Raw genomic sequence first — 24714 nt, 5'->3', positions numbered from 1 at the left:
GGAGCAGATTTCAGTGTAAGAAAAAATTTACATGTAGTCTTAAGCTGTCCATAGGGACCTGGGCTGCCTCTGTGGGGCCACCTCACGGGGGACTTCAAGTAGAGACTTAGATAACCACTTCTCAGGGCCTTTGTAGAGGGGATTTCTGTTCAGGGAGGTTTGTATTCAAAGACCTCTTCCATCCTTTCTTTTTCTGAGATTCTCTTTGTGCCTACAGTGTGCTTGGTACTGGGAGGGCAGTACAGAAATTGCCGTGACCCAGAGCAGAACAGTAGCTCTGGCTTCCTGAGGTCACTGAACTGGGCATGGGGGTCAGGAAGACCTTAGTTCAAATCCAGCTGTGTCACCTTGGGCAAGTCATTTAACTGCTTCTTACCTCAGTTTCCTCATTTGTAAAATGGGGATAATAATAGCAACTCCTTCACAGAGTTGTTTTAAGGATCAAATGAGACAATATTTATAAAGTATGAAACACAATGCCTGGCAAATCGTAGCCACTAGATAAATACTAACTCTTGTTGCTGCTCTTATAACCACTGCTCTGTCTGTTCTTTCCAGCACTGCTTGCAACTTCACTCATAGCCCTAGTCATGGTGGGAGAGTTGGAATACTCCATGTTCTCTGTCAGCACTTCTGTACTCTCCCTCTACCATCACTGTTCATCACCTTCTCTTTACTGGAGTGTTATGCTCTACAAATTTATCACCTAGTCCAGATTCTGGTAGCAGTTACCTACCACTGCCCAAGCCTCCAACCCTCCCATACTAGGAAGGGGAACAAGCATTTATTAAGTACTTACTAAGTGCCAGGCATTGTGCTAAGTGCTTTACAGATATCTCCTTTAATCCTCATGACAATCCAATAAAGTGGGTACTATTATTATTCTTATTTTAGGGTTGAGGAAATTGATGCAGACGGATGAAATGACTTGCCCCAGGTTAAGCAGTTAGTAAGTGTCTGAGGGTGGATTCCTCTCAAGTCTTCCTGACTCCAAACCTAGCATTCTCTCTATTGCACCTTCCAGGGGAATTTCAGCCTAAATAATGGTGCTTTCCAGTTCCTTAGGCTACTCGGTTGTCATGACCTGCATTCCTTTTCATTCCCATGATCTTGATATCACCATTGAGTGTTCCCTTTCTGTGTTTGTAAATGCTGAAATTCCTTTATCTGATCATAATTCTTTATGGCTGCATCTTTTCCTCTGCCTTGCCACTCTTAACTACATCCTTCATGCTCATTTGGATCTCTGTTCTATCCACCCCTGAGTTCTTTCCCAGGCTATCACCTTCTGACCTCTTCTCCTATCTTGGTCTTCACTCCTTGGCCTCTGTTATCCCATTTTTCATAGTGTTTCTAAGAAATGGTATTATTTTTAATGTGGGGTAGAAATTGCTGCCAAAATCATGCCTTTTAGGAAATACGTCCATCTAAATATTACTTATCTTTTATTTAGGTGGCCAATCCAGATGGAGACTTTCGACTTACTATCATCAATTCTTCTTTGCTTGATCGGCCCAGGGCTTTGGCCCTTGTCCCCAAAGAAGGGTAAGTGGCCAGTTCTGATGGAGAAAAGCATTGCATTGCACGGTCCCTTTGAGTTATCTTTAGCAGACACATCCATCTTGACATGAAAACTACTGGAATAAGCATATTTTATCCATCTCTTAATTCTGTGACTAGACATGTCATTTCTAAACTGGAATTGTTTGGAATAATAGAAAACAACATAGTTCATGGGGTTACAGATTTAAGACTAAAAGGGACTTTAGAATTCTAGCCTCCTCATTTTATAGATGAGGAACTGAAGCTGAAGAGGGACAACTACTTATTTAATCACCCAACTGCAGAGTCCCTAAAGCAAGATCTAAGTCCAGTGCTCTATCTGTTCTACCACAATGGATAGTCTTGGCCAAGGAACTTTATTCCCTCTTTATTTAGGAAGTTTAGAATATGCCCAATAGGCCAGGTGTATTGTATCTGACTAGAGTAACATCAGAAAAGCTACAATTTGGAGAAACTTTGGACAATAATAGTTGACTCTCAGTTATCTGTGGCTTATTTACTATATGTGTGTGTATGTGTATACACATGTGTACGTATACACACATGCACATATATGGAGAGAGAGAGAGTGAGTTGTTCAGTCATTTTTAGTTGTGTCTGACTCTTCATGACCCCATTTGGGGTTTTCTTGGCAAAGATGCTGCAGTGGTTTGCCAATTCCTTCTCCACCTCGTTTGACAGATGAGGAAACTGAAGCAAATAGGTTAAGTGACTTGCCTAGGATCACACAGCTAGTAAGTGTCTGATGCCTAATTTGAACCCAGGTTTTCCTGACTCTATCCACTGCTCCCCCTAGCTGGCCTTGCTTATATATACATACACAGTATATGTGTGTCTATGTATATGTTTATGTGCATTACATAACATACAATATAAAATTTTAATACCATTAAATCTTTTCCCCACCACCTAGGATGTCCAGGCTTTTTGTCCTTTCTTGTAGCTAGAGTGTGTTCATGAAATACAAAACCATTTAACCTAAAGAAATGGTAATTAGGCTGACTCAGAGGTGGAACACATGCACGTACGTACACACACACACACACACACACACACACACACACACACACACACACACACACACACACTCCCACCCCAGTCTCTCCCTCCTGCTACTACCATAGCACTACAGATATTTTTAGTTTCAAATACCAACCAGGACATAACAGTACCTAACTTTTGTATAGCTCTCTAACGTTTCTCTAGTGCTTTCCATACATTATCTCATTTGAACTTCACAACAACTCAGTCAAGTGGGTGCCATTAAATCCCATTTTACAGATAAGGAAACTCAGCCTAAGAGGTGTTATTATGTGCTTTGTATGGGGGTTACACAGCTAAGTAACGATCTGAAGAATGATTTGAATTTGGACATTCCTGACTTGCTGGTCCAATACCTATACCTGGCAGGTTTGTTCTTCAGAAACTTATCTCTGTTGCATTGAGGACCCATTTTCTTGGTTCTAATGAGGATGTTCTCTTTCATGGGTTTGAAACCAGGTTGATGTTTTGGACTGACTGGGGTGACCTGAAGCCTGGAATTTATCGGGCCAACATGGATGGATCCTCCATCTATCGCATCGTTTCCGAGGATGTAAAGTGGCCCAATGGCATCTCAGTGGATGATGACTGGATCTACTGGACAGATGCATATCTGGACTGCATTGAGCGCATCAACTTCAATGGCCAACAGCGCTCCGTCATTCTGGACAGCCTCCCTCACCCCTACGCCATTGCTGTCTTTAAGGTGCTTATATGGATTCTTCTACTGTTGGGCAGACAAGTACTTTATGGAGGTTAAGGGGGCTTGAGGTCTTTGTATCTTAGTTGGAGTTGTGAATCTGCCATTCAGGTCATTTTAAGTCAGTGTTCTTTAATTGCTACAATTTAGATCATGTTTGAATTTGGGGCAGCTGATTCAGGTCCTTTCCAGGATGTGACCCTTCGGCCTAGTAGGTTAGGCATTGTGACATGATGAAAGGTTGAGATGCAGGAGGATGGATCAGGTGACTACTTCTCCCCTCTGTGCTCTTACCTGGCTTGCCCTGCTTGAATTTCACCAGTTTTTTTGCAATCTCCTCATCCCATGTCCTATCTCCTTTGGAGTATAGGCTGATCAGCCTGTTGCCTTGACATTCATTACTAGCAGATCTCTAGAGGACAAAGTTGTTTTCCTTGAAACAAGAACAGCTCATCTGTTTAGAGCCACCTTAATGTTTAAACAAACCATGTTTTTTCACCAAAAAAACCCCCAAAACCAAAAAAACAAAACCATTCGGTCGGTAGTGCAAGTATTATTCTATTATTATTATTCACATTTCACAGATGAGGAGATGAAAGCTGCTTCTGATCCCACTGTTAGTCTGGATCAGAGCAGGACCCAAGGCCCCTGACTCGAGGCCCACTCTTCTTTCCATTCTCCTATGCTGCCTCTTCCTGGTAGCAGTTGGTGGGTTGAAGTCTGCGGCATCCTTACTGAGGTTTTTTTTTTTTTTCTTCCCCTTACATGTGAAGTTCCATCTGGTGGTTTTAGTTGCTTTTATCGTAACTGTGCCAAGGGCTTGGAACAGCATGACAGACTCTTGCTCTCCAGGGCCACATAAGTCAGTTCTTTTGTAGGACATCAAATGCACTATGAACTGGACAGGGCACTCAGCTCTGTCTTGTCTGGGAGGAGGTCAGAAAGGGAAAAAGAAAGAAGGACTGAGCCCAGGGTATCAGGAACCTTGAGACTTGATGATCAAAGGCGTCACATTTTGCTTTTCAGAATGAAATCTACTGGGACGATTGGTCACAACTCAGCATCTTCCGAGCTTCCAAATACAGTGGGTCCCAGATGGAGATTTTGGTTAGCCAGCTCACAGGTCTTATGGATATGAAGATTTTCTACAGGGGGAAAACCACAGGTAAGACAGAGGTTTCTTCTTCACCTGTTCAGAAGCTTTCCCCAGAGAGGAGGGGCTGACTGTGGGCAATTTTTTACCTGAGCAGTAAACGCCACTGTACATTTTCAGTTGTCATGACAACATAGACATTATTTAATTCCTCCCTAATGACATCTTAATTTCTCTTTTAATGATGTACAAACAGCTGGAAGACAGCATGATCCTGCCTCTCTGGCATGCTCGTGTTGGGTGAATAATTACACCCTCTCTTCTTGCACTTCACCTCTTTCTGATTGGTGGAAGATGCCTTGGGATGCAGTTGGCTACATCTCAGCATGTGGCTCATCCCAGTGGGTGGTGACAGTTATGCAAAGTGACATTGGGATAGGCTTGGGCACAGTTTGTTAGCAGACCTGTTCAGATGCTGCATTTTGAGGCCTGCACCCTCCTTTTTAGGAAATGGTAGGTGCCACATATGGAGGCTTCCCTAGGCCTTTTTGTGGGGATGAACTCCTTTTTATTTCTATAAAATTTTAGAGTCCCTAATTCTAGGGCGTGTCTGTGGTGATGTCAGTCGTCATAACAGCTGGAGCTAGTATGACGTAACAGAACTGCTAGATGTGGACTTGGGTTTGAATCCTAGTTACTGTACTTAAATCATAGGATTTGAAGCTAGGATAACCTTAGAAGTTATAAGCTTATATAGTTAGAGATGGAAGGAGCCTCATTTTATAGATGAGAAATCTGAGAGGTGACCTTAGGCAGGTCTCTCCCTGAATTTCTGTATTCTTTATGATCATCATTTCTTTTAGAACAATAACATTCCATTATGTTCATGTGCCGCAGTTTGTTTTGCCACATATTATGTTTTCAGCTTTAATTTTTATTCAGCTTCCCTTCATGAGCTCTACATTCTGGCTAAAAAGACTTCTAGCTGTGTCCTGGTCTCATCCTGTTATCTCTTGTTTCTGTGTATTCATGTGAGCTATCCTCAGTGCTGAGAACACACTTCTCTGCATCTGTTGTCATTTAGTCATTTTTAGTCATGTATAACTCTTTGTGACCCCTTTTGGGATTGCAAAGATACTGGAGTGATTTGCCATTTCCTTCTCCAGCTCATTTTACAGATGAAGAAACTGAGGCAAACAAGGTTAAGTGACTTGCCCAGGGTCACACAGTTAGAAAGTGTCTGAGATGATTTGTACTCAGAAAGATAGCTTCCTGACTCCAGGCCTGTAAATGTTAGGTATGTGGTTTTAGCATTTCTTTAGGATAATGGGATAATGAGGATCAGCAGTGATGTAGCCTGAGTTGTATCTCAGTGGTCTTATCATTTTGGAATTATCTTTACTAATAGACTAGGTCTCTGCTCTTGAAAGGTAACATGTGTACATGTTTCACAGCTTAGAAAACTTCTGGGCAGGAAGACTCAAAAGACACAGGGCATTTGGTATCATAACTGCCTTGGGGTGTGGGTCTGTGCATTGGAGGAAAGATGCAAAGGTGAGCATGGAAGAGACTGGGGTGATCCTTCTCCTGAGCCTGGGATACTTCCATGAGTCGGATTCTTCCTCTTTAGGTGTCCAAATTCATCCATAGGCAGCTGAGTTTTTGCAAGCTTTCCCCTACAGACAATTCTGTTGCAAGTCTCTAAGTGTGCCCTCTGAATGCCCCCTCCAGATGTCAGGAGTTCCGTTGCTAGCTGAGGTTCTGGTTCTGCTCTCTTCCTTGGCTCTGGTGCTAACAAAGTCTTTCTTGATTTTTCTGAAAGTGAACAATCTCTCCACCTCAGAATCTTTCTCATACTTTATTATATCTTTTCTTTGCTTCTGTCTTCACATTCTATCTAGAATCATGCTTAGTTTTGTTGTTTTTTTTAAATATATCTAATCCTTCCTCTTACATTGAAATTTCTTGTCAGCAGGGATTGGTTTTCAGTTTTGTATTTCCCAACAGTACAGTGTTTTTCACACGTAGCTTAGTAAATGTTTGAATTGTTTGTGAGAATTAGTACTGCCTTCAGTAGTCTTGAAGACTTCCAACTAGTTCATCAGATTATCTGTACTAGAAATGTGGGACCATAGTGGATGAAACAAATGGCTCACCTTTACATCCATCTGAAATCCTGCCCAACCGCCTCACTTCCTGTTGAAATCATACCCTACTCACATCAGATTTCATTTTCTTCATGGAGCCTTCTCTAGCCAAGTTGGCCAGTGCTGTCTTTTCTTCTGAACCTGTGACAAAATTCAATCACTTGTTTGGCTGTGTTCTTACTTTTCTGTACCCTTAACCATCTCTGTGTGTCATACTTAACTTCCCATGTAGATTGCCAGCTCATCAAGGCCAGGGAACAGGATTTATGCTTCTCTGCAACCCTCTAAGTCCCAGTATAGAACTTTGCTAGGTGTTTTTGATTGGATGATTTTTTTTTTTTTTTGGTATTTAGGAAATTGCTGAGTACACAGTATATGCCCCATAAATAAAGGATGAATTGAGTTATTGAAAGAAAGTTATATGATGACTCCAAGAAAGCAGTTCGTAAGAAAGGTTTAGCTTGGATGGGAACTAAAGTAATTGAATCAGTGCCTAAAATTTCAGGAGGGTCAGCCCTACATTGAAGCATCTTCATTATCGTAACCGTCATGACCTCCCTGAAATTTATCAAAGATTTAATGTGTTTTAGGACCTGGGGAGCTAAAGAAATATAATGTCTTGGGCAAATGACAACATCTTTAGGTCTCAGTTATCTCGTCTAGTCCATTAGGGAGTGAGATAAGATGTTAGAGAGTATGAGAAGACCTCTAGGGTCCTCTTCCAGGTCTGGGAATCTACAGACATGCTTCATAATTTTGCCAATTTTTCCTGTTTTAGAGTACAGGGCTTAAGACTTTTTTTTTTTTTAAATCACTAGATCCTTTCTTTATTTATTATTTTGATATCATGGAAATTGGATGAAGTGGTAAAATTTGCTCTCATGGAACAGTTTTAGAAATTGAGCAAAAATATTCCATTATAGGACTGAAGATGAGAATGGAACTAGAAATGAAAAGAGACAAGGACTGGGTTCAGGCTTCCTTCACATAAGCTTAAAATATATTTTTTAAAATGCATTGATTTGCAAAACACCTTGAGTTCCATGGAATTACATTTGGATGACCCTACTCTCAAAAATGTTGCCTAATCTTAACTAGGTGCTATATATCCTGAGATGCTCATCAAAAGCAGACTGAGTAATGAACACACAGAAAATAGCCTAGTCTTGGAAATGATATGACTGGCTGTGATTCTGGGAAGTGTATTGTTCCCTGACTTCTGTTGTTCATTCATGTTATCTAAAAAGACAACTTTTTATACTAAAAATGTTCAAGCTTTATCAGTCCTCTGAGAAATTAATTACTGAAATTCGGCATAGCTTATAATCTCCAAGTTGGTGAATTCTTTTTTAAAAAAATATAATATTTTTTATCTTTATCACCTTCATTTTCCACTACAACCTCCCTTCTCTCGCACATAGAATGATTTTTAAGACAGAGTAAGAAAAAGGAATGAAAAAACAGTTCAGCAAAACTAACTTACAGAGCATCCAAGTCCAGCTCTCCAGGTATAGGCTTCTACCTCTACAAAGAAGGTTGAGAGATAAGATTCTTTTATCTCTACTTCGGCGCCAAGCCTGGCCATTGTAATTGCCAGTTATTATTTTTTTGTTTTTATTTCCATTTGCCTTATTGTAGGCATATGTATAATTTTTCTTGTTCTGCTTACCATGTTTTGTATCAGTTCATATAAGTTTTCCCATGTTTCTCTATCCATCATGATCATCTTTTCTTATGGTACAATAATATTCCATCATATTTGTGTACCACAATTTGTTTAGTCATTTTCCAGTTGATGAAGGTCTGTTTTGTTTCTTGTTCTTGTTCTTGGCTACTACTTACAAAAAGACTGCTAAACATATTTTCATGTATCCTGAGCCTTTCTTTTTATCCTTGACCTCTTTGGGGCATATGCCTGTCTGTGAGATCTGTAGTTCAAAAAGGGTATGGATGTTTTACCTTCCTTCTTAGCATAATTCCAAATTTCTTCCTAGAATGGACTAATTCACGACTCCATTAGCATGATAGTACGTTCTCTCTCTTTCCACAGTCTTTCCAACATTAACTATTTTCATCTTTTGTCATCTTTGCCAGTTTGCTGGATGTGAGATGAATTCTCAAGAGTTCTAATTTATATTTCTCTCGTTATTAGTGATTTGGAATAGTCTTTTATATGGTTCATAGTTTGTGATTGTGTTGGGAGCTGTTTTTTTTTTTTCATGAGAGACTGTATGGTGTGTTAGATAGACTGAGACTGGCTTCAGAGCCAAGAAGACCTGAATTCAAATCCTATCTCTGACATAAAATCACATGAACTCTTCGTTGGCTTAGGTGACCCTTTAAGACTAAGCTGAAGGTGATGACTCGCTTTGATAGAGGGAATTTCCTCATTTAGGAGTTGCCAGTCCCAGTGAAATCACAGATCTAACCCCTATTCTTATTAATTTCCATTGAAATTTTCATTTCATTTGGTTAATGGTTCTTATGTATTTCTATTAGTTTTCATACATCTTTGATATCTTATCAGATATTTAATGCAAAAGATTTTTCTTTTCTAATTAATAGCTTCCTTTCTTATCCTAGTTGTGTTGATTCTGTTCATGTAAAACATAATTATATTTTATGTAAAGAAAATTATTTTCTTTTTTGTATCACCTCTATCCTTTGGTTAAGAGTTTTTCCCCTAAACATAAGTGCCTGCTGTAGTTCTCTCCTAATTTTTTTTAATGGTGTGACTTTTACTATTCCGGTCATACATACATTTTGAGCTTATTGTGATACGTGGTGTGAGCGGTTGGTCCAAGACTAATTTTCACCAAATTTTATTTCAAGTTTTCATAGCAATTCTTGTCAAATAGGGGCTCCTGAAAGCAATTTAATTTCTTGAATTAATTGAACAGTGTTAATGAGTTCACTTGTTTTGGATTCTTCTTTATCTAGTCTATACCACTGATCAGCTTTTTAAATTTATTAATCACACTAAGTAGTTTTGGTGATCCCTGCTTTATAGTATACTATAGTGTAGCTGAAGGTCTGGGAGTGCTGTTCTCCCATCATTTGTATATTTGATCATAAGTTTCCTTGAAAGTCTAGACCTTCCGTTCCTCCAAATGAAATTTGTTGTTATTTTGTTTCCATCCCTTTGTAATTTGATTGGTAATGTACTAAATCTGTACATTAATTTAGTTGGCATTGTAATTTTGTTGTATTGAATACTGAGCATGAACACTGAATATTGTTTCAGTTAATTAAACCGTTCTTTATTTCTTTAAATGATGTTTCATAATTGTATTTATACAAGTGTTGAGTATGCTTTCATAGATAATCTCATAGATGCTTTATGCCTTTTGTAGTCATTTTGAATGAGATTTCCCTTTATATTATTTCTTTCTGGATTTTATTATTGCTGTATAGAAATGCTATTGACTTTTATGGGCTTGCTATGTAATATGCTACTTCATTGAAGATATTGTTTCACTTATTTCTTTGTGGATTCTTTAATGTTTTCTAAGTGAACCATCAATTTTTGAGCAGTTAGGATAATTTTATGTCCTATTTGACTATGTTTTATACCTTTAATCTTCCTGACTTTTTGTTATCACTAATATTTCTAACTGTCAGATAAATGGAGAATAGGAGTATCCTTGCTTTATACCTGCATTTATTGAGAAGAATTCTGTTTTCATACTGCATGTGATATTAGCTTTTGATTTTTAGCTGTCTTGCTGCCACAAAAAAGGTCCTCCTCTGCTTGCCTCGTAGGGCCCAGAGAAGTTAAAGTGACAGGTCTAAGGTCACGCTTTTCTATAATGCTGTGACTTTGGGCAAGTCACTTAACTTCTTTGGCCTGAGTTTCCACACCTGAAAAATAGGGATAATAATACTTGTACTACCTGCTTCACAAGACTGTAAGGAAAGTGCATTGTAAGCTTTAAAGTACTGTGAATATAAACTGTTAAATCCTGGATTGAGGAAAGAGGGCTACCACTTCTCAGTGCCTCTACAGACTTTGAAGATCCAGCATGGCAGCTGGCAACTGCCTTGGGAAAATGGCAGGTAAGGCTTTGAGATCTATCAGTAGATCTGTAAATACTTGGATGCTCATTGGGGCTCTTTAAGATTCTTTTCAATGACAATTCTTGTTTCTTTCTTGCCTTTCCTTGATCTGGAAAATGTTAGACCTGGAAAAAACCTTAGAATTCAGCTAGTCCAGATTTTTCTTTTTATGGATAAGGAAAATGAGGCCTTGAGACTTGGATTGACTTGGTCAAAGTCATGCAGATATTAAGTGGCAAAGTCAGGTTTCAGTCCCAAGCCTTATGTGAGGTCTTCTGAAGTAGCTAAGTGACACAGTAGACAGAGTGTAGAACTTAGGTCAGGAAGACCTGAATTCAAATTCCTGCCTCAGACAATTGCTAGCTCTGTGAACCTGGGGAAGTCACTTAACCTCTGCCCACCTCAGTTTTCTCATCTGTAAAATAGGGATGATAATAGCACATATCTCACAGAGTTGTTGTGAGGAGCAAATGAGATAATATATACATGTGTAAAACACTTTATAAACCAAAGCAATATGTAATGCTATTATTGTTTTTTTTTATTTTTATCACCTCTCCCAAAATCAATGCCCTTTTCCCTGCATCAGTCACCTTCCTTTTCTTTGACCTTTGTTTGTCCTGAACATAATATTGACTCAAGAGGGAAACAGTAGGGTAGACGCTCTAGAGAGGATATCTCTATTAAAAAAATTCCCTCCAAATCTCAAAGATTAAATATCATCTCAGGTGTGTTAGACTCACCTTTATAGTTCCTGGTTTGAATTAGAATATGGCTATGGGTGTATGTTCCAAAGATAGGCTTGGGTAAAGGGAAAATTGAAAGGATGAGGACAGCAGGGGTCATATGTTGACATGGCATGTTAAATTCAGTTCCTTACAGGTGCATTAATTTACAGCATTTTAGATCTGAAAGGAAGCTTCTAAAACTGTTTTGTTCAGAATGATCTCAATTGGTCACATTAAATCTTGTATCTAAGAGAGCTCTGAAGACTGTAGAGTGCCATACCAAGTTTCATGCCATCACAGCATCATCGTGGTAGCAGAGGCCTGTGTTAAGAGCTTGTAGACACAGTCCGGGACTGTGGCCTCACTAGCAGCTCAGTGAAGGTTCCCTCTGATTTCTTTGGGATGTGGCAGAAGAGTAATTTCTGGTAACAGTGACGATAATAATAAAATAATTGTTAACATTCATATAGAACTTTAAAGTTTGCAGAGTGCTTTACATATGTTAGCTCACTTGATCCTCACAACAATCCTGTGAGGCAGGTGCTATTGCTATCCCCATTTTACAGATGAGGAAACTGAGGCTAAGAGGGGTTTATTGACTTGCCCCAGGGTTACACAGCTAATAAGAATTTGAAGCAGGATTTGAATTCGGGTCTTCCTAATTCTAAGTCTTACACCTGTTTAGACACCTGCACCACCTAGCTGCCTCTGTAGTCCTTATCCATGATGAGCTTACGAATTTTGCAAAAGAACTAGCATTCACTTCATCCTTAAATGATCTTATTATCCTTCTTTCCCTCTTCACCTCTTCCTTTTAGAATCCCTGGCATTCTTTCAGACTCAGCTGCAGGAGGCTTTTTACAGTCTCCCCTGGTGCTGGTACCTTTCCCTCTAAGGTTGCCTTCCAAGTACTATATTTCTATCTCATATATATGTACATGTCATCTCCTCTGTCAGAATGTAAGCTTCTGTATGGCAGGGACTGTTTAGTTTATTCTTTGTAAGTGCATAATAAATGCTTGCTGACCAAGTAATGTCCTCTTTACTTATGTGGGCGCTCAGGAGGGTGCTACCCCTCTAGAATGTCAGCTGTTGGGGGCGGTGGTACAATCCCTGTTTCCCTAACACATGGCGTAGTGCTTTGCACATAGTAGGCAATTAATGTATTCAACAAAACACTTATTATCTCTATCCCTTTGTTGCTCTTGATGATTTTCTTAGGTGGAGAAAAGTAAACTATCCTAATAATCTTGTCAGAAAAGCTGTAGATCCCTTCATGGTACAGAAGGTCAGTTGTAGAGCAAATGATAAGAAATTTACCTTGAAGCTTCATTCTTTCCTTTAAAATTAAATGTGCTATTTAAAACATGGAATCTGGCTGGCCATAGAAGGAGCTGTCTTTGAATACCCTAGCCTTACCTAGACAATGGCAGACCCAGGCTGGATGCTTTCCCAGATGGACATTGAAAGATGTAAAGCAAAGGATGGGGGAAAAGCCCCAAATGGACCTGGTGAAAACACTGTCTGGCTCTGTTTCATGATCTTGTTAAGCTCTCTTTAAACATCATAGAGGGGTAAGAGCATTAAGTGGTTCCTGAACAAGGGAAATCTCTGAAAGGCTATTTATTGCACAAAGGATGGTGACCAGATGTTCGATGTCTCCCTCAAAACAGAACTAGAGGAAATGGGCCAGCAGAGTAGTAGCAGGAGGGTTTGGGAGTTAGAAATAAGGAAAGGCATTCTCATAGTGGGGGTTGCAAGATTCAGTCTACCAAAGGTACTTGTGGAATATCATTCCTGAGGTGCCTTTAAAACCAAAACACATTCCATTACTCAGGGCTAAGTTCAGTTTGGGGAATAGAGCAGACTGCCATTTTCAGGCAGTAGCTGCTGACTCAGAATTCATTAGGAACAGAAGGATGGAGAGCAGAAAAGTGAAAGCTTGACATATACTGTGAGTCATTATAGCCACCACTACAGAACTTACTTAGAATTTAGCTTCAGCCCAGCATAGAAGGATGCAGAAGAGGAGATTCCTATGGGTTACCCAAGGTCAGAATGTAGGGAGGATGTCCTGGATTTCCTCCTGATGTCTGGCATAAACTGCTCACTTCTCAGACACAGAGAGGACATGGCACTGTGCAGCTTCTGAATCTTTTTTATTCCAGATCCCCAACATGCATATAGATGGCATTCCCTTGTGCTTGACAATACCGCAGACTGTCTCTTGGTTCTTATTTCTCAGGCTCACTGAGTTAACTTAAGAGAAGCACAGAAATTGTAGGAGACTATAAGAAAAAAAACAAAAACAAAACTTCCCATTGATCTTTTGAGGGAAGGGGAGAGAGGGATATGATTGTATACTGCTTCTTAGTTCATAGCTTGAATACCAGAGTTTTCTCTCTGACATGGAATAGTTTGATCTTCCCAGTGACAGGAATAGAATCCAGAGATTCTGTCTCATCTACAAAAGTAAATCTTCCATCTCACAAGTAGATGTGTTCATCAGAAAGATGTGTTTGACAAGCATGTGGAAGGCAGGCTCTTACATATCCTTGTTCAGATGAAGTCTGTGGTGTTTGAACCCTCACCTTTTTTGGTGACTTAATATAAACAGTTCCAGCACTGCTCCAATGCCATTATTCTAAGAAAAGGTTGCTAAGAGAATTGGTAGAGTGCACTTATACCAACTCCAGCCGTAGCACAGGTAAGCTTGCCTTTCTCACATTGGGTATGATTTCCTCTTTATGCTGGAGAAAGCGAACTTGGATTATACTAAGGCAGCAGTTCTCTAACCCCCTGGGGGTTGGGGGAAGAAGGTGTCCCTGAGACCCTTTCAAGGAGGGCCTGTAAGGTCAAAGCTAATTTCATAATAATATGAAGATGTTTTAATTTCTAATATGGTAAATATTGATAGAGCTTACATGAACAAAAGCCTTGGGAGTGGGAAGGGGGCATCCTCAGTAATTTTAGAGTTACTGCAAAAGGGAGGTGGTTTCTGAAACCAACACACTTTAGAACTGCTATACTACAGGAGGTGATTGTATGTGTGGGAGGGGATGCAGGGATGATGTCTAAGGTGGGAAGAAAGTGACTCAGTTTAGTCATTGTTCTGAAATCAGAATGTTTAAAGGAGTCGGTATGTGTGTATATATCGTGCCAACTCCCTTAGCAACTTTTCCTTGGATAAAGCCAGAAATAATGACATTCAGACAGTTCTGGAGTTATTTGCATTAAGTTATCAGGAAAGCAGGGAGTCCAAAGACCCTGGACTTCATCCAGTTTGGGGGATCAAGGTCTGAGAGTGAAATCATAGGTTCTAGTCTGGAAGGACCTCAGAAGTTAGAATAGTCATGTCAGTGACCAACTTATGATCCTCGCAGCAAATTTTTGAGGTAAGCAGCATAGGGATTATTGGGCCCATTTTTCAGATGAGCAAAGTGAAGTTCAAATAGGCTGAGGTCTTATGACTCATATCAGAGGTGGGACTTTAATCTGCTTTTCTCACTGTGTCATCATGGTACAGTTTATCTTGCTTATCAGTCCCTTATCAGAAATATTTAATATAAAATCCTCCCTTCCCCCATTGATAACTTCCCTTAACTTAGTTGCATTAATTTTTGCCATGAAAAAGATTTTTATTTCATAGTCCAGCCCTGTACAGAGGATCCTTCTTTATCATCTCTGATAAGGAATCATTTGGCTTCAGCTCGAAGACCACTAGAGATGGATAACTTGTGACCTCCTGAGGTAGCTCAATCTATTTTGGGATAGTTTTGATTTTAAGGAGGTCTCTCTACTTATATCAATCCTAAATCTTCCTTTCTCTAATGTCCACAATTCATCTTTATTCTTCCCTCTGGGGTCAAGCAGAACATGACTGTTTCCTATTTCACAATACAGCCTTTCAAATCTTTGAAGACAGCTGTCGTGACCTTCCCTCTGCCTTCTCTGTTCAAAGCTGAACAGCCCCCTTTTCTCACTGATCCTCACTTTGAGAGCAGCACAGTTGGAAATCCCGTTATGATCCTGTTCTCCCTCCCATAGACCTGCTTCTGCTTGTCTAGATTTTGATGAAAACAGAGCTGGCTGAGAAGGGGCAGAAGATAGCAATCTCATCACCTCTTTTGTCGCAAGCAGCCCAAGATTATATTAGCTTATCTTAGGTTCTTTATCACAGTATTGACACCTTTTGAACATGGTGTAGATTTGTAATTTTTGAACTGATAGCCTGCTAAAGTCATCAATTCATTTTCATATCACCTGGGCACACCATCCCCTTTTTTAAAATGAAAATTTCTTCTTTCAGTGAACAAAAATGTTATTTTCCCTCCTTCCCACTTCTCTCCCCATTGGAAATGAAACTATTATAACAAATATGCATCCTCAAGCAAAACAGATTCCTTCATGGGCCACATCCGAAAAATATATGTGTTTTAGTTTGCACCCTGAATCCTTCACTTTTCTGTTCTGTGGAATCTTGGAAGATGCTCAGAATAATAGCTTGCTCCTCAGCTCCTCCCTGAGGTCACAATGGGAAAGTTCATCCTATCCTTTTTGAACCAAATCTCATGTATGTGGTCAAAGCATTGCAGTCAGTCATCCAGCATCCATTAACTAAATACCATTAGAGTCCTGTGCTAGGAATTGAGAACAGAAAAGAAAAAAGTGGATGTGTCCCCTGGCCTCAGGTTGTTCACACGCTATCAGAATCTGGGAGTAATATGATGACAGTTCAGAAAAGGTAGAAGAATCTGGTTCAGTGTCCTATAGGGAAGCCACTCCTCTGCTCAGATCACCCTGCTTAGAAGAGAACATTTTCCTGTCTCCAGGACTCTCCTCCTAACTGAGGCTAGAGACAATCCTATCTCTCTCCAGTTGCCACTCCAGGCAGTTAGAACTTAACCACAGGTGATCCATATTGTCACCCTGAATAGCCTTTTAAAGCCAGTCAGCCTGCACTAGTTGGTTCTGGCTTCCTGGCATACAGAAGCTGCTATTGCTGGTTGCCAGTGTAACTCATTCTCTTTCAGAATCATTTCTCATTCATAGAATAGAAGCCTGTTCTGCTGCTACTTTGGGGGAAGGGGCATCAAGAATAGTGCAGGATTCTTAATAAGAGGATCTGAGTTTGAGCCCTCATTGACTGGCACTTGCCACCTGGGTGACAGTGGACAAATGACTCTTAGTGTTTCAGATGCCTCCTCTGTAAAATGAGGGGGTTGGAATAAATGATCTGATAAATTAAATAAAATGATTTAATACCTCCCAGGTATTAAATCCTGTGACTTCATATCTTCTGCCACGATCTGAGTTTGAATCCTGGTTCTGTGACCTTATACAAATCATGTAAAGTATCTGGGCCTCAGTTTCCTCAACTGTGAAATAAACTAGAGCTCTAAGGTTCTTTCTCTTGCTAAATCTTTGATCCAAAGATAATGCTAGCACAAGATGCACAGCTTTAGACATGGATTGCTATATGTTATTACCGTCATTACTGAAGTTAGCCTGGCCATCACACATTATAGCGGTTTGGGCTTTGATGTCAGTCGTCATCAGGATCTGTTATTGGAATAAAAAATCTCCTGGTGATGTGACAAGTATAGAAGCATTGATTTTTGAATCTATACCAGTGTATAATCAACACTTCGTTTAATGCATTTGTTAACTATGAATATTTGGTGATAAACTGATGGTTTTTTGCCTCTGTGTGTATACATGGCAAATACATGAATTTAAAGTAACCATTTTTTAAAAAAGAAATGTATCAGAACTTCTACATTGAGTGTTGACCTCTTCAAAGCCTTTACTTTGAGAGGCTTTTCAAACTCTGGTTTTATTGTTTTAACAGCATAACAAGCCAAAATACCGAGCACACGTCTTTATGCTCTCGTTTCATTCTGTTATTCTTTATTTCATTGCTTTTCATTAAGGTCTCGTGTTAGGGAAGTGTCCATTTCCCATCTTTGGTTGATGAAGTTAATGCTATTGAGTACCATTAATTAGGCCATTGTTTTTTTTAGTGTTTTTTCCCCCTCATTTGCCCTGTTTTCTTCTCATTCTTTCTTTCCCAGCTGCTCTTGTAACAAGTGACGTGGAAAGTACATGAAAAGATTGCCTAGAGTGAGAGAAGTATGCAAGTCAATGATGTACTGGACCATGTAGGGATCCAACCCATGACATTGACCTTCCACTGGGCATTGTGCTTTCTAAACAACTTGAAATCCTACTCTAGCAGTAGACTAATTGTGATTGAGCAAACACTTGAGGCTGTAATTTTCATCTTGTGATCTCAGCTATTGTTTAAATGTTTTGGATTTCCTTGTTTCTAGGATCATATCAATTGCTTCACTCTCTACAGTATGATCCCGTCTTTTGATGGAAGCAACATTGGCCACCACTGCTGTTTCATATCTTCTCCTTTCTTTTTTGTCTAACCATTTAAAAACTCCATAATGAGATGCCATCATATTCACAGAACCTTGCTACTATTCACAGGCTACTGTTAAAGTCAGCATATGATTACTATTACAACTGGGGTTGATTCTCATGCCTGCACAGATTGGGCTTGTATGAATCTGGAGACCAGCCTCCCATGACTTCCCCATGTGCAAGGGAAGAAGGGGTGGAAGGGGTCTAAGGTAGTCGTGTCAGGAAGTTCCTGCCTCCCCCCTCCCCATGTCTAGGGTTTGCCTGCACAATTACAAAGTGTGTGTCATAGAAGTATGGCAATAGCCTAATTTGATGCTCTGATAGGTAAGCTGACATTTACTAGCTATGTAACCCTAGACAAGACATTAAATGTGCCTGGCTTAGTCTTCTCATTTCTAAAATGGGATTAAAATAATACTTCTACCGTTGGGTGATGAAGAAGCCATGTCCCTATAACCAGAGATTACAGTAGCGACTGCTGCCAGGGAAGCCAAGTTGATCCTTAGCGACCTAGGTCAATGAAGCCCCAGGGACAGCTTTGTCACCTCTTAGAGAAAAACTAGTTTAACTAGCATGGAGAAGAGTTAAATATTGCTCCCACCAGAGAGAGAGAGATACATACTCATAGAGAAAATATCTTTCTGTTAATTAAAAAGATTATAAAGAATAATACTTCTACTACCCATCTCATAAGATTATTATAAATGAAAGTGCCTTGTAATTTTAAATTGCTGTGCAAATGTAGTGTATTATTATTTTTAAGTTGGGCTGTAGGAAAATATGTGGGTGTTAAACAGCAGGGGTTTTCTCTTTGTATTTTGCAAACAACAATAATAATAGATCACTTTATATAGTGACTTAAGGTTTGCAGAGAACTTTAAGAGATAAGCACTACTGTTTATTCTCAGTTTGCAGATGAGGAAGTTGAGGCGCAGAGAGGTTAAATGTATATCCAGGATCACACAGCTAGTAAGTATTTGCAGCAGGATTCAGATTCAGGTCTTCTTGAATTTGGTCAGGTGTTCCATATTGTCGTGTTATGCTGCACTTCAGAGGAGAACTGAAGAGAGTATAATAATTATCCTTACCAATACTACCAAATTACAGTTATCCCTTAGACATCTCAACTTTCCCCATTGTGGTTTCCATATATCCTGGGTCGACATAAGAAGTTAAATGGGAATTTTTTAGAAATTTTGCAGAAGCTGCAGACAACATGCGAAGGCCAGCAGATGAAACGGAAAATGTTTAGAAATGCAGAAATGCATAAAATATATGCATAGTATTATGTAATGTCAACATATTTTTTATCTTTTAATACCATAATAATTCAGATTTCTTCTCCGGTACAAAGGGAGGGCAAAGAGGTGTTTACGTGGATTTTCCAGATCACAGGGGCTCTGGACCCCTAACCCTGTGAAGCATTTCTGTAACACAACCTAAGATATTTGGTGTACTTCATTTAGACCAGAAGCTGCTTAATTACATTATCGATGAGTTTCTTGAATTGAAAGTCTGGCAGCTCAGTATTGTGCAAAGAAGACTGAAGAAAAGGTGGAAGACTTAGAATCTGGTCTTGTTCTTCTACTTTTAAGCTGTGTGACTTTAGGAAAATCACTTAATCTCTCTGATTTGCCAGATGAGTTGGGTTAAGTTTCACATTATCTTATTGTGAACACCCCTGTCTGGGCAGGATTTGGGAGTTTCAGGGAGCCCCAGATCCCATTCATCATCTCATTTCATTTAATAACCTCTACCAAATTGCTACCTCTTTTCCTCCACCCAGGAACCAACGCCTGCGTATCCAAGCCCTGCAGCCTGCTGTGTTTGCCCAAAGCCAACCACAGCAAGAGTTGCAGGTGTCCCGAGGGTGTATCCAGTAGTATCCTTCCATCTGGGGAACTAAGGTGTGACTGCCCACGGGGCTATGAGCTGAAGAATAACACCTGTCTCAAAGAAGGTGAGGCTCCTTTGTAATTTTTTTGGTTTGGCTCCCTTCTTTTCTTCCCTTCCCCCCACCCCAACTTTTTCCCCTTGTTTTTAGACTTTCTGCCTTAGGGTAAGCCTCAATTTCCAGATCTACAGTATCTCCCAGTCACAAGCAACTTGGAACAGTTGACCTGCAAAATGAGATCCCTGTTTGCAAATATTGTGCTTTTCTGCTTAATGCCAGAATTAGGCCCCTGACCTTTCCACCATTCCTTCACCACCTCCCTGGCTTGATGGTACCAGCTTTGAACAATGAACCTCACCTGGCTGTTTCACTGCAGACTCCCCAGAGTGCCATTATCAGTGTTTACAAAAGGCCTCAGGGTCCAAGTGCACTGTGGAATTTGCCTCACTTTGAGTTCCAACCTATAGATCTCTAGTCCAGACTCTGCACACTCCACACCCCTTGTGTTGCCATGACAGTGCACTGAACCACCAGCTGACCAGTCCTTTTCCTGATGGGTCCAGGCTAGTTTCCAAAATTCCTCCTTTGCTTTTGCCCCAGGTGCTGTTTTCTTTGTCACTATGAAGCTCCCTTCTCACAGCAGTCTTAGGCTAAGTAGACAATGGCAGTACTTGACACTCTTTCCTAAGAAAAATAAATAGAAAAAAAAAGACACTGAAAAAGAGCACATATTCTTGGGTTCTATATGACATCTGAGAAGTATTTGAAATTCAATAGTCAGTCTCAGTGCCACATTTGGGGAGTAAGGAATATCCTTTCATTATCTGTTGTCAGAACACAACCTGGCCATTGAAAGCCAAAGATCTCCATGTGTTGCCTTAGCCCAATTTCTGGAAGAAAAAAATAACAAAAAACCATTTTCTTTCTGTGTAGGAAGTAGAGAATACTTGTTTTATTTTTTAAAAAGTCATATAAGAAAAAATATATATATAGTAAATTTTAGAAATCACAATAGACAAAAACCAAGTTAATAAAGTTAATAAGTTTAATAAATCAAATGTTTTCTTAATACAGGATAGAGGGGTTCTCCATTAAAGTGTTTAATGTGAGAATAACCTTTCCCAATATTATTATAGGGGGTTTGGTTTTCCCTCATTTCACCGGCCAATGTCACCATCCTTGTTAGTCATCTCAGGGATGCTTTTACCCTTTCTTGGTTTCTTTCTCTTTGCTTTTCATTAAGAAGAAACAAAGAAAGGTGTCCCTGCCCTGTAAGTGTGTCTCTTCCCAAGGCCTCCTTCCCAATCCCATCCCAATGTTCTGTACTGTTCCTGGGGTAAGGATGAGAAAATAAAACCCCCAAAGCACAGCCTTCCTCACTTAAGTCTAGTTCACTTGCATGTCATGGCATCACCTCCCTGATGTCATGGTCCTCTGAGAAAAAAGGACAAACAATAGCAAAGACCTGTGGTTCTGTGCGTGACTGTGATGCTTGGTTTGTTTTCTTTACCTCCCACCTCCCCAATTCCTTAGAAAACACCTGCCTCCGAAATCAGTATCGCTGCAGCAATGGAAACTGCATCAACAGTATTTGGTGGTGTGACTACGACAATGACTGCGGGGACATGAGCGATGAGAGGAATTGCCGTGAGTGCCCTGGCTTAGTTGGGCTGGCAGGTTTCCCATCTTTTCACGGGTTTGACTTTTCAAGAGACAGGGGTTAGTTTCACTAAGCTTTCAGTTCAGGCTGTGGCCACCAGATAGGGAGCAGTGTGCTTTTCAGGTAATTTTTGATTCTACTGTCAGTCACTAAATATTTAATTAAATGCCTATTGGCAAGAGCCAGAGATATAACAAAATGCAAAAGCTATCTCTGCTCTTAAGGAGTATGCCTATATTATATGTAGATAATGAAGTACCTAGACCATATATACAGTGTCACTGAAGGAGAGAAGATAATCTGGAGGTGGAAAGAAAGAAGAAGGAAATGTTCATGTGTTTCCCCATTCGGTTATGCCTTTTGTATAGAAATATAGCATTCTTAAAATAACAACAAATTAACAATTTACTCAGATGTATATATAACATGAGCACAGTGTGATAGAAATTGTGTGTAGGATGGACTTGTTATAGCTATTTTGGGGACTTTGGCCAGGTACCTAATCTCTCTGAGGGTTAGTTTCCCCCTTTGTAAAATGAGAATATTAGATGAGATTGAGCCCCAAGACTTGTCACAGCTCCAGAATTGTTTCTCTGTAGCAAGATTATACTTAGATAAAACTTCCTTAGTTCAAACAGCATTACTGCCCACTATTTAGTTTAATTTAGGGTAGTTTCTAGTTTATCAAGAGAGGTATATACCTATTTTTCATCTATTTCTTTGCCTTCTTGGTGTCCAAATTGGTGGGGGTTTTTCCACCCCCGATTTCACCACAATATCTGCCTTTACACATCTCATTTTGCAATATCCTATGGTGTTTTAGAAGTTCATCTTCACTCTGGTTACATTAGCTGTTGTCATTGTTATGGGCTGTGTAGCCTACCTACTCACCCATAAACTTGTGCGTTCCATCTGATGTTATAAATGCTTTTTTGGGGAGGAGTGGATCCTTACCTAAGGCCATTTGCTAAAATCCTTCATAGTTATTTTTCCTAGTCTCAATGGACATGTTTCCAAAAACAAAAAATCAGGCTTGAGAAAAGTCTAGGTGAAGAGTGACAAAATCAAATACCAGTCTTAGTCTCATTATTGAGCTTGGAAAGTTGCTGACCTTTTCGTGATTCAGTTTTGCTGCCTTTAAAATGGGCACTGTTTTAACTTTCTATATGTCATAGAGAGGTCAGAAAGATGCAACATCCTTGGGTAGGAAGTTTTTTGAGAGTAAGGATAGTGTAAATATAGGGCAACCACACTTTCCATTTAGAACCAAACGAAAGCAGAGATTGAATTACTTTTACAAAGCAGCAGGAGACATTTATATCATTTGTTGGAATTACCTCTAAAACAACCTGATGGTACTGAGGCAGGCAGTGGGGACAGGTCAGTGAGCATCACCTTCCCAAGTTTTTCAGAGAGAACTTTTTAAAAGGCAGGGCAGATTCGGTATACTTGTTTCTAGAAGCAAGGGGTTGGACAAGATCAATCAGCCAATCAGTCAAGCATTACATGTTTATTAAACACTGAGGATGCAAAGAGACCAAAATCTAGATAGTTCCTGCTCTCCAAAAGCTTACGCTTTATCTTCTGCCCTAATGGTGCTAATCATTTCAAAATAGTACTGTCATATTCTCTCTGAGTTGCTGGGGTTTTGCTTCTACTAGATTGATAAATTGAAATATTGTATTTTCTGTAGTTAAGGGAAAAGCATGCATGTTCAAAAGATCTGCCCGGTGGATAAGATGACGGGAATCTTCTTGTCTCTGCTGTCGACTCAAGGCAGAGAGGAGATAGAGAGCTGACCTTGGAGCAGGAAAGTCCTGGGTCCAAGGCCTGCCTCTGTCTTATACCTGTTGTAGGTACCCTGGGCAAGCCCCTAAACTCTCAATGCTCTGGACAACTCCAAGAATGTATATTGCAGAAAAGGTACTGGCCTGTATTGGTAGAGGATGCTTCCTCCTGCGGAAGTCCCTCAGGCTAATGAAACCACAAGTCTGCTCACTATCCTTAGAGTGAAAAATGGAGCTGGCCCTGACCTTCTCCTGTGTTGATTGAGACACCACATCCCACTAGGCCTTGCTGGGAAACAGGAGCTCAGGGCTTGAGGCTTCCTTATCCGGGAAATAGTAACCTTCTGCTCATGTCCTTGTGAAAATTGCAATTAGTGGAGGTCTGGGAGGTGAGAGGTAATGAAGGTGAGGAGATTAACTAAGCTAGGTTTATAAAGTGACGCCTGGAAACCTAGATAAGTGTTTATCTATGCCTCCCATGGACTACATTCCTTATCCCAGGCTATGGAAAAGTGATGCTTATCAAGATAGAACAGACTGTATGTTTTGTCAACAAAAGACTGCTCCTGCAGCTCAGGCTCCACCTTTGTGCCCTCTGGGATATAAAGGGAGCTTGTGAAAGAGTTATTGAAGGTTGGTGTGCAGGGAAACAGGGAGGATGCTCTCAGGGGCACTCTCAGACGCACTCTTTCAGTAGGAAGGTGCCAGGAACTTGAGCACTGCAGGAGCATCTCCTTCACTCTTGTCATTTTGTGTTCGGGCTCAGCCTCCCACTCACATTTGAGCTCCAAATCAGCCAAAATGTCTACACTGGCTCCTTCCCCCCAAAGCCAACCCACCACTGCCAGCAGGCCCCTAGCATGCAGCATATTGCTCATCACAGGGTGATTCTGGTTTGTTGCATCTCCTTCTGTAACCTGGCTATCCATGGTGAGGAGAGACATTTATCACCTGGTAACTTCCTCCACCTTCCCTTGGAATGGTGTCCTGAGAACAGAGGGGCTGGTAGCTCCTACACTTCCAGCCCACATATCCCAGGAGCTCTAAATGAGCAAGTCTCTCACCTCTTTATGTGTACTTAGGTCTGTGTTCGCCTGTAGAGTGTACACATAATTGCATTCTCAAAGAGCAAGTCTGCTCATTGTGGTAGAGTTTGAAGTTTCAGTTTTGTCTGCATATTCCCAGTGCTAGGTACATAATAGGCACTTAATAAAGTCTTATTAATGTACTAGAGCAGAGGCTGCAGGTTCCCCACCCTGAACTAGAGAAGCAGTGAGGTTCAGTGCAAAGTATGGAATTTACAGTCAGAGAGAACGGGTTCAGATGCCAACTCTGTCACTTACTACCTACCTGTGTGACCTTGGGCAAGCGTTTTAACTGCTCTGAACTTTAATTTTCTTATCTATAAAATGGGGAGTTGTAGTATCAATCAACAAGCACTTAACACTTTATTAAGTGACTACTAAAGATGACTTTAGTTACTACTGTTACTAAAAATAGCAGGTCACCGGGCTAAGTCCTACATATGCAAATATATAAGCTCAGTGAGCTTACAGCCTACCTGGGGAGACTAGTACAGATTATTCATGCCATAAGTAATAAATATAAGGAGA

The 24714-nt window shown here is 40.2% G+C and overlaps 1 protein-coding gene across 1 annotated transcript in view; it reads left to right on the top strand.

Moving 5' to 3' along the window:
- The window catches only part of SORL1 (sortilin related receptor 1), a 224599-nt gene that overhangs the window by 136038 nt on the left and 63847 nt on the right, over positions 1-24714 (top strand). The window contains exons 19-23 of the mRNA XM_072612918.1: positions 1454-1545; positions 3064-3310; positions 4331-4469; positions 19547-19720; positions 21188-21301. Of these exons, the coding sequence (XP_072469019.1) occupies positions 1454-1545; positions 3064-3310; positions 4331-4469; positions 19547-19720; positions 21188-21301 (766 nt within the window). The remainder of the gene's footprint in view (positions 1-1453; positions 1546-3063; positions 3311-4330; positions 4470-19546; positions 19721-21187; positions 21302-24714) is intronic.

The sequence above is a fragment of the Notamacropus eugenii genome, chromosome 5 (assembly GCF_028372415.1).
Source record: "Notamacropus eugenii isolate mMacEug1 chromosome 5, mMacEug1.pri_v2, whole genome shotgun sequence".
NCBI classification, from domain to species: Eukaryota; Metazoa; Chordata; class Mammalia; order Diprotodontia; family Macropodidae; genus Notamacropus; species Notamacropus eugenii.
The sequence above is the reverse complement of the archived record's forward strand: the minus strand, read 5'-3'. Positions and strand labels throughout refer to the sequence as shown.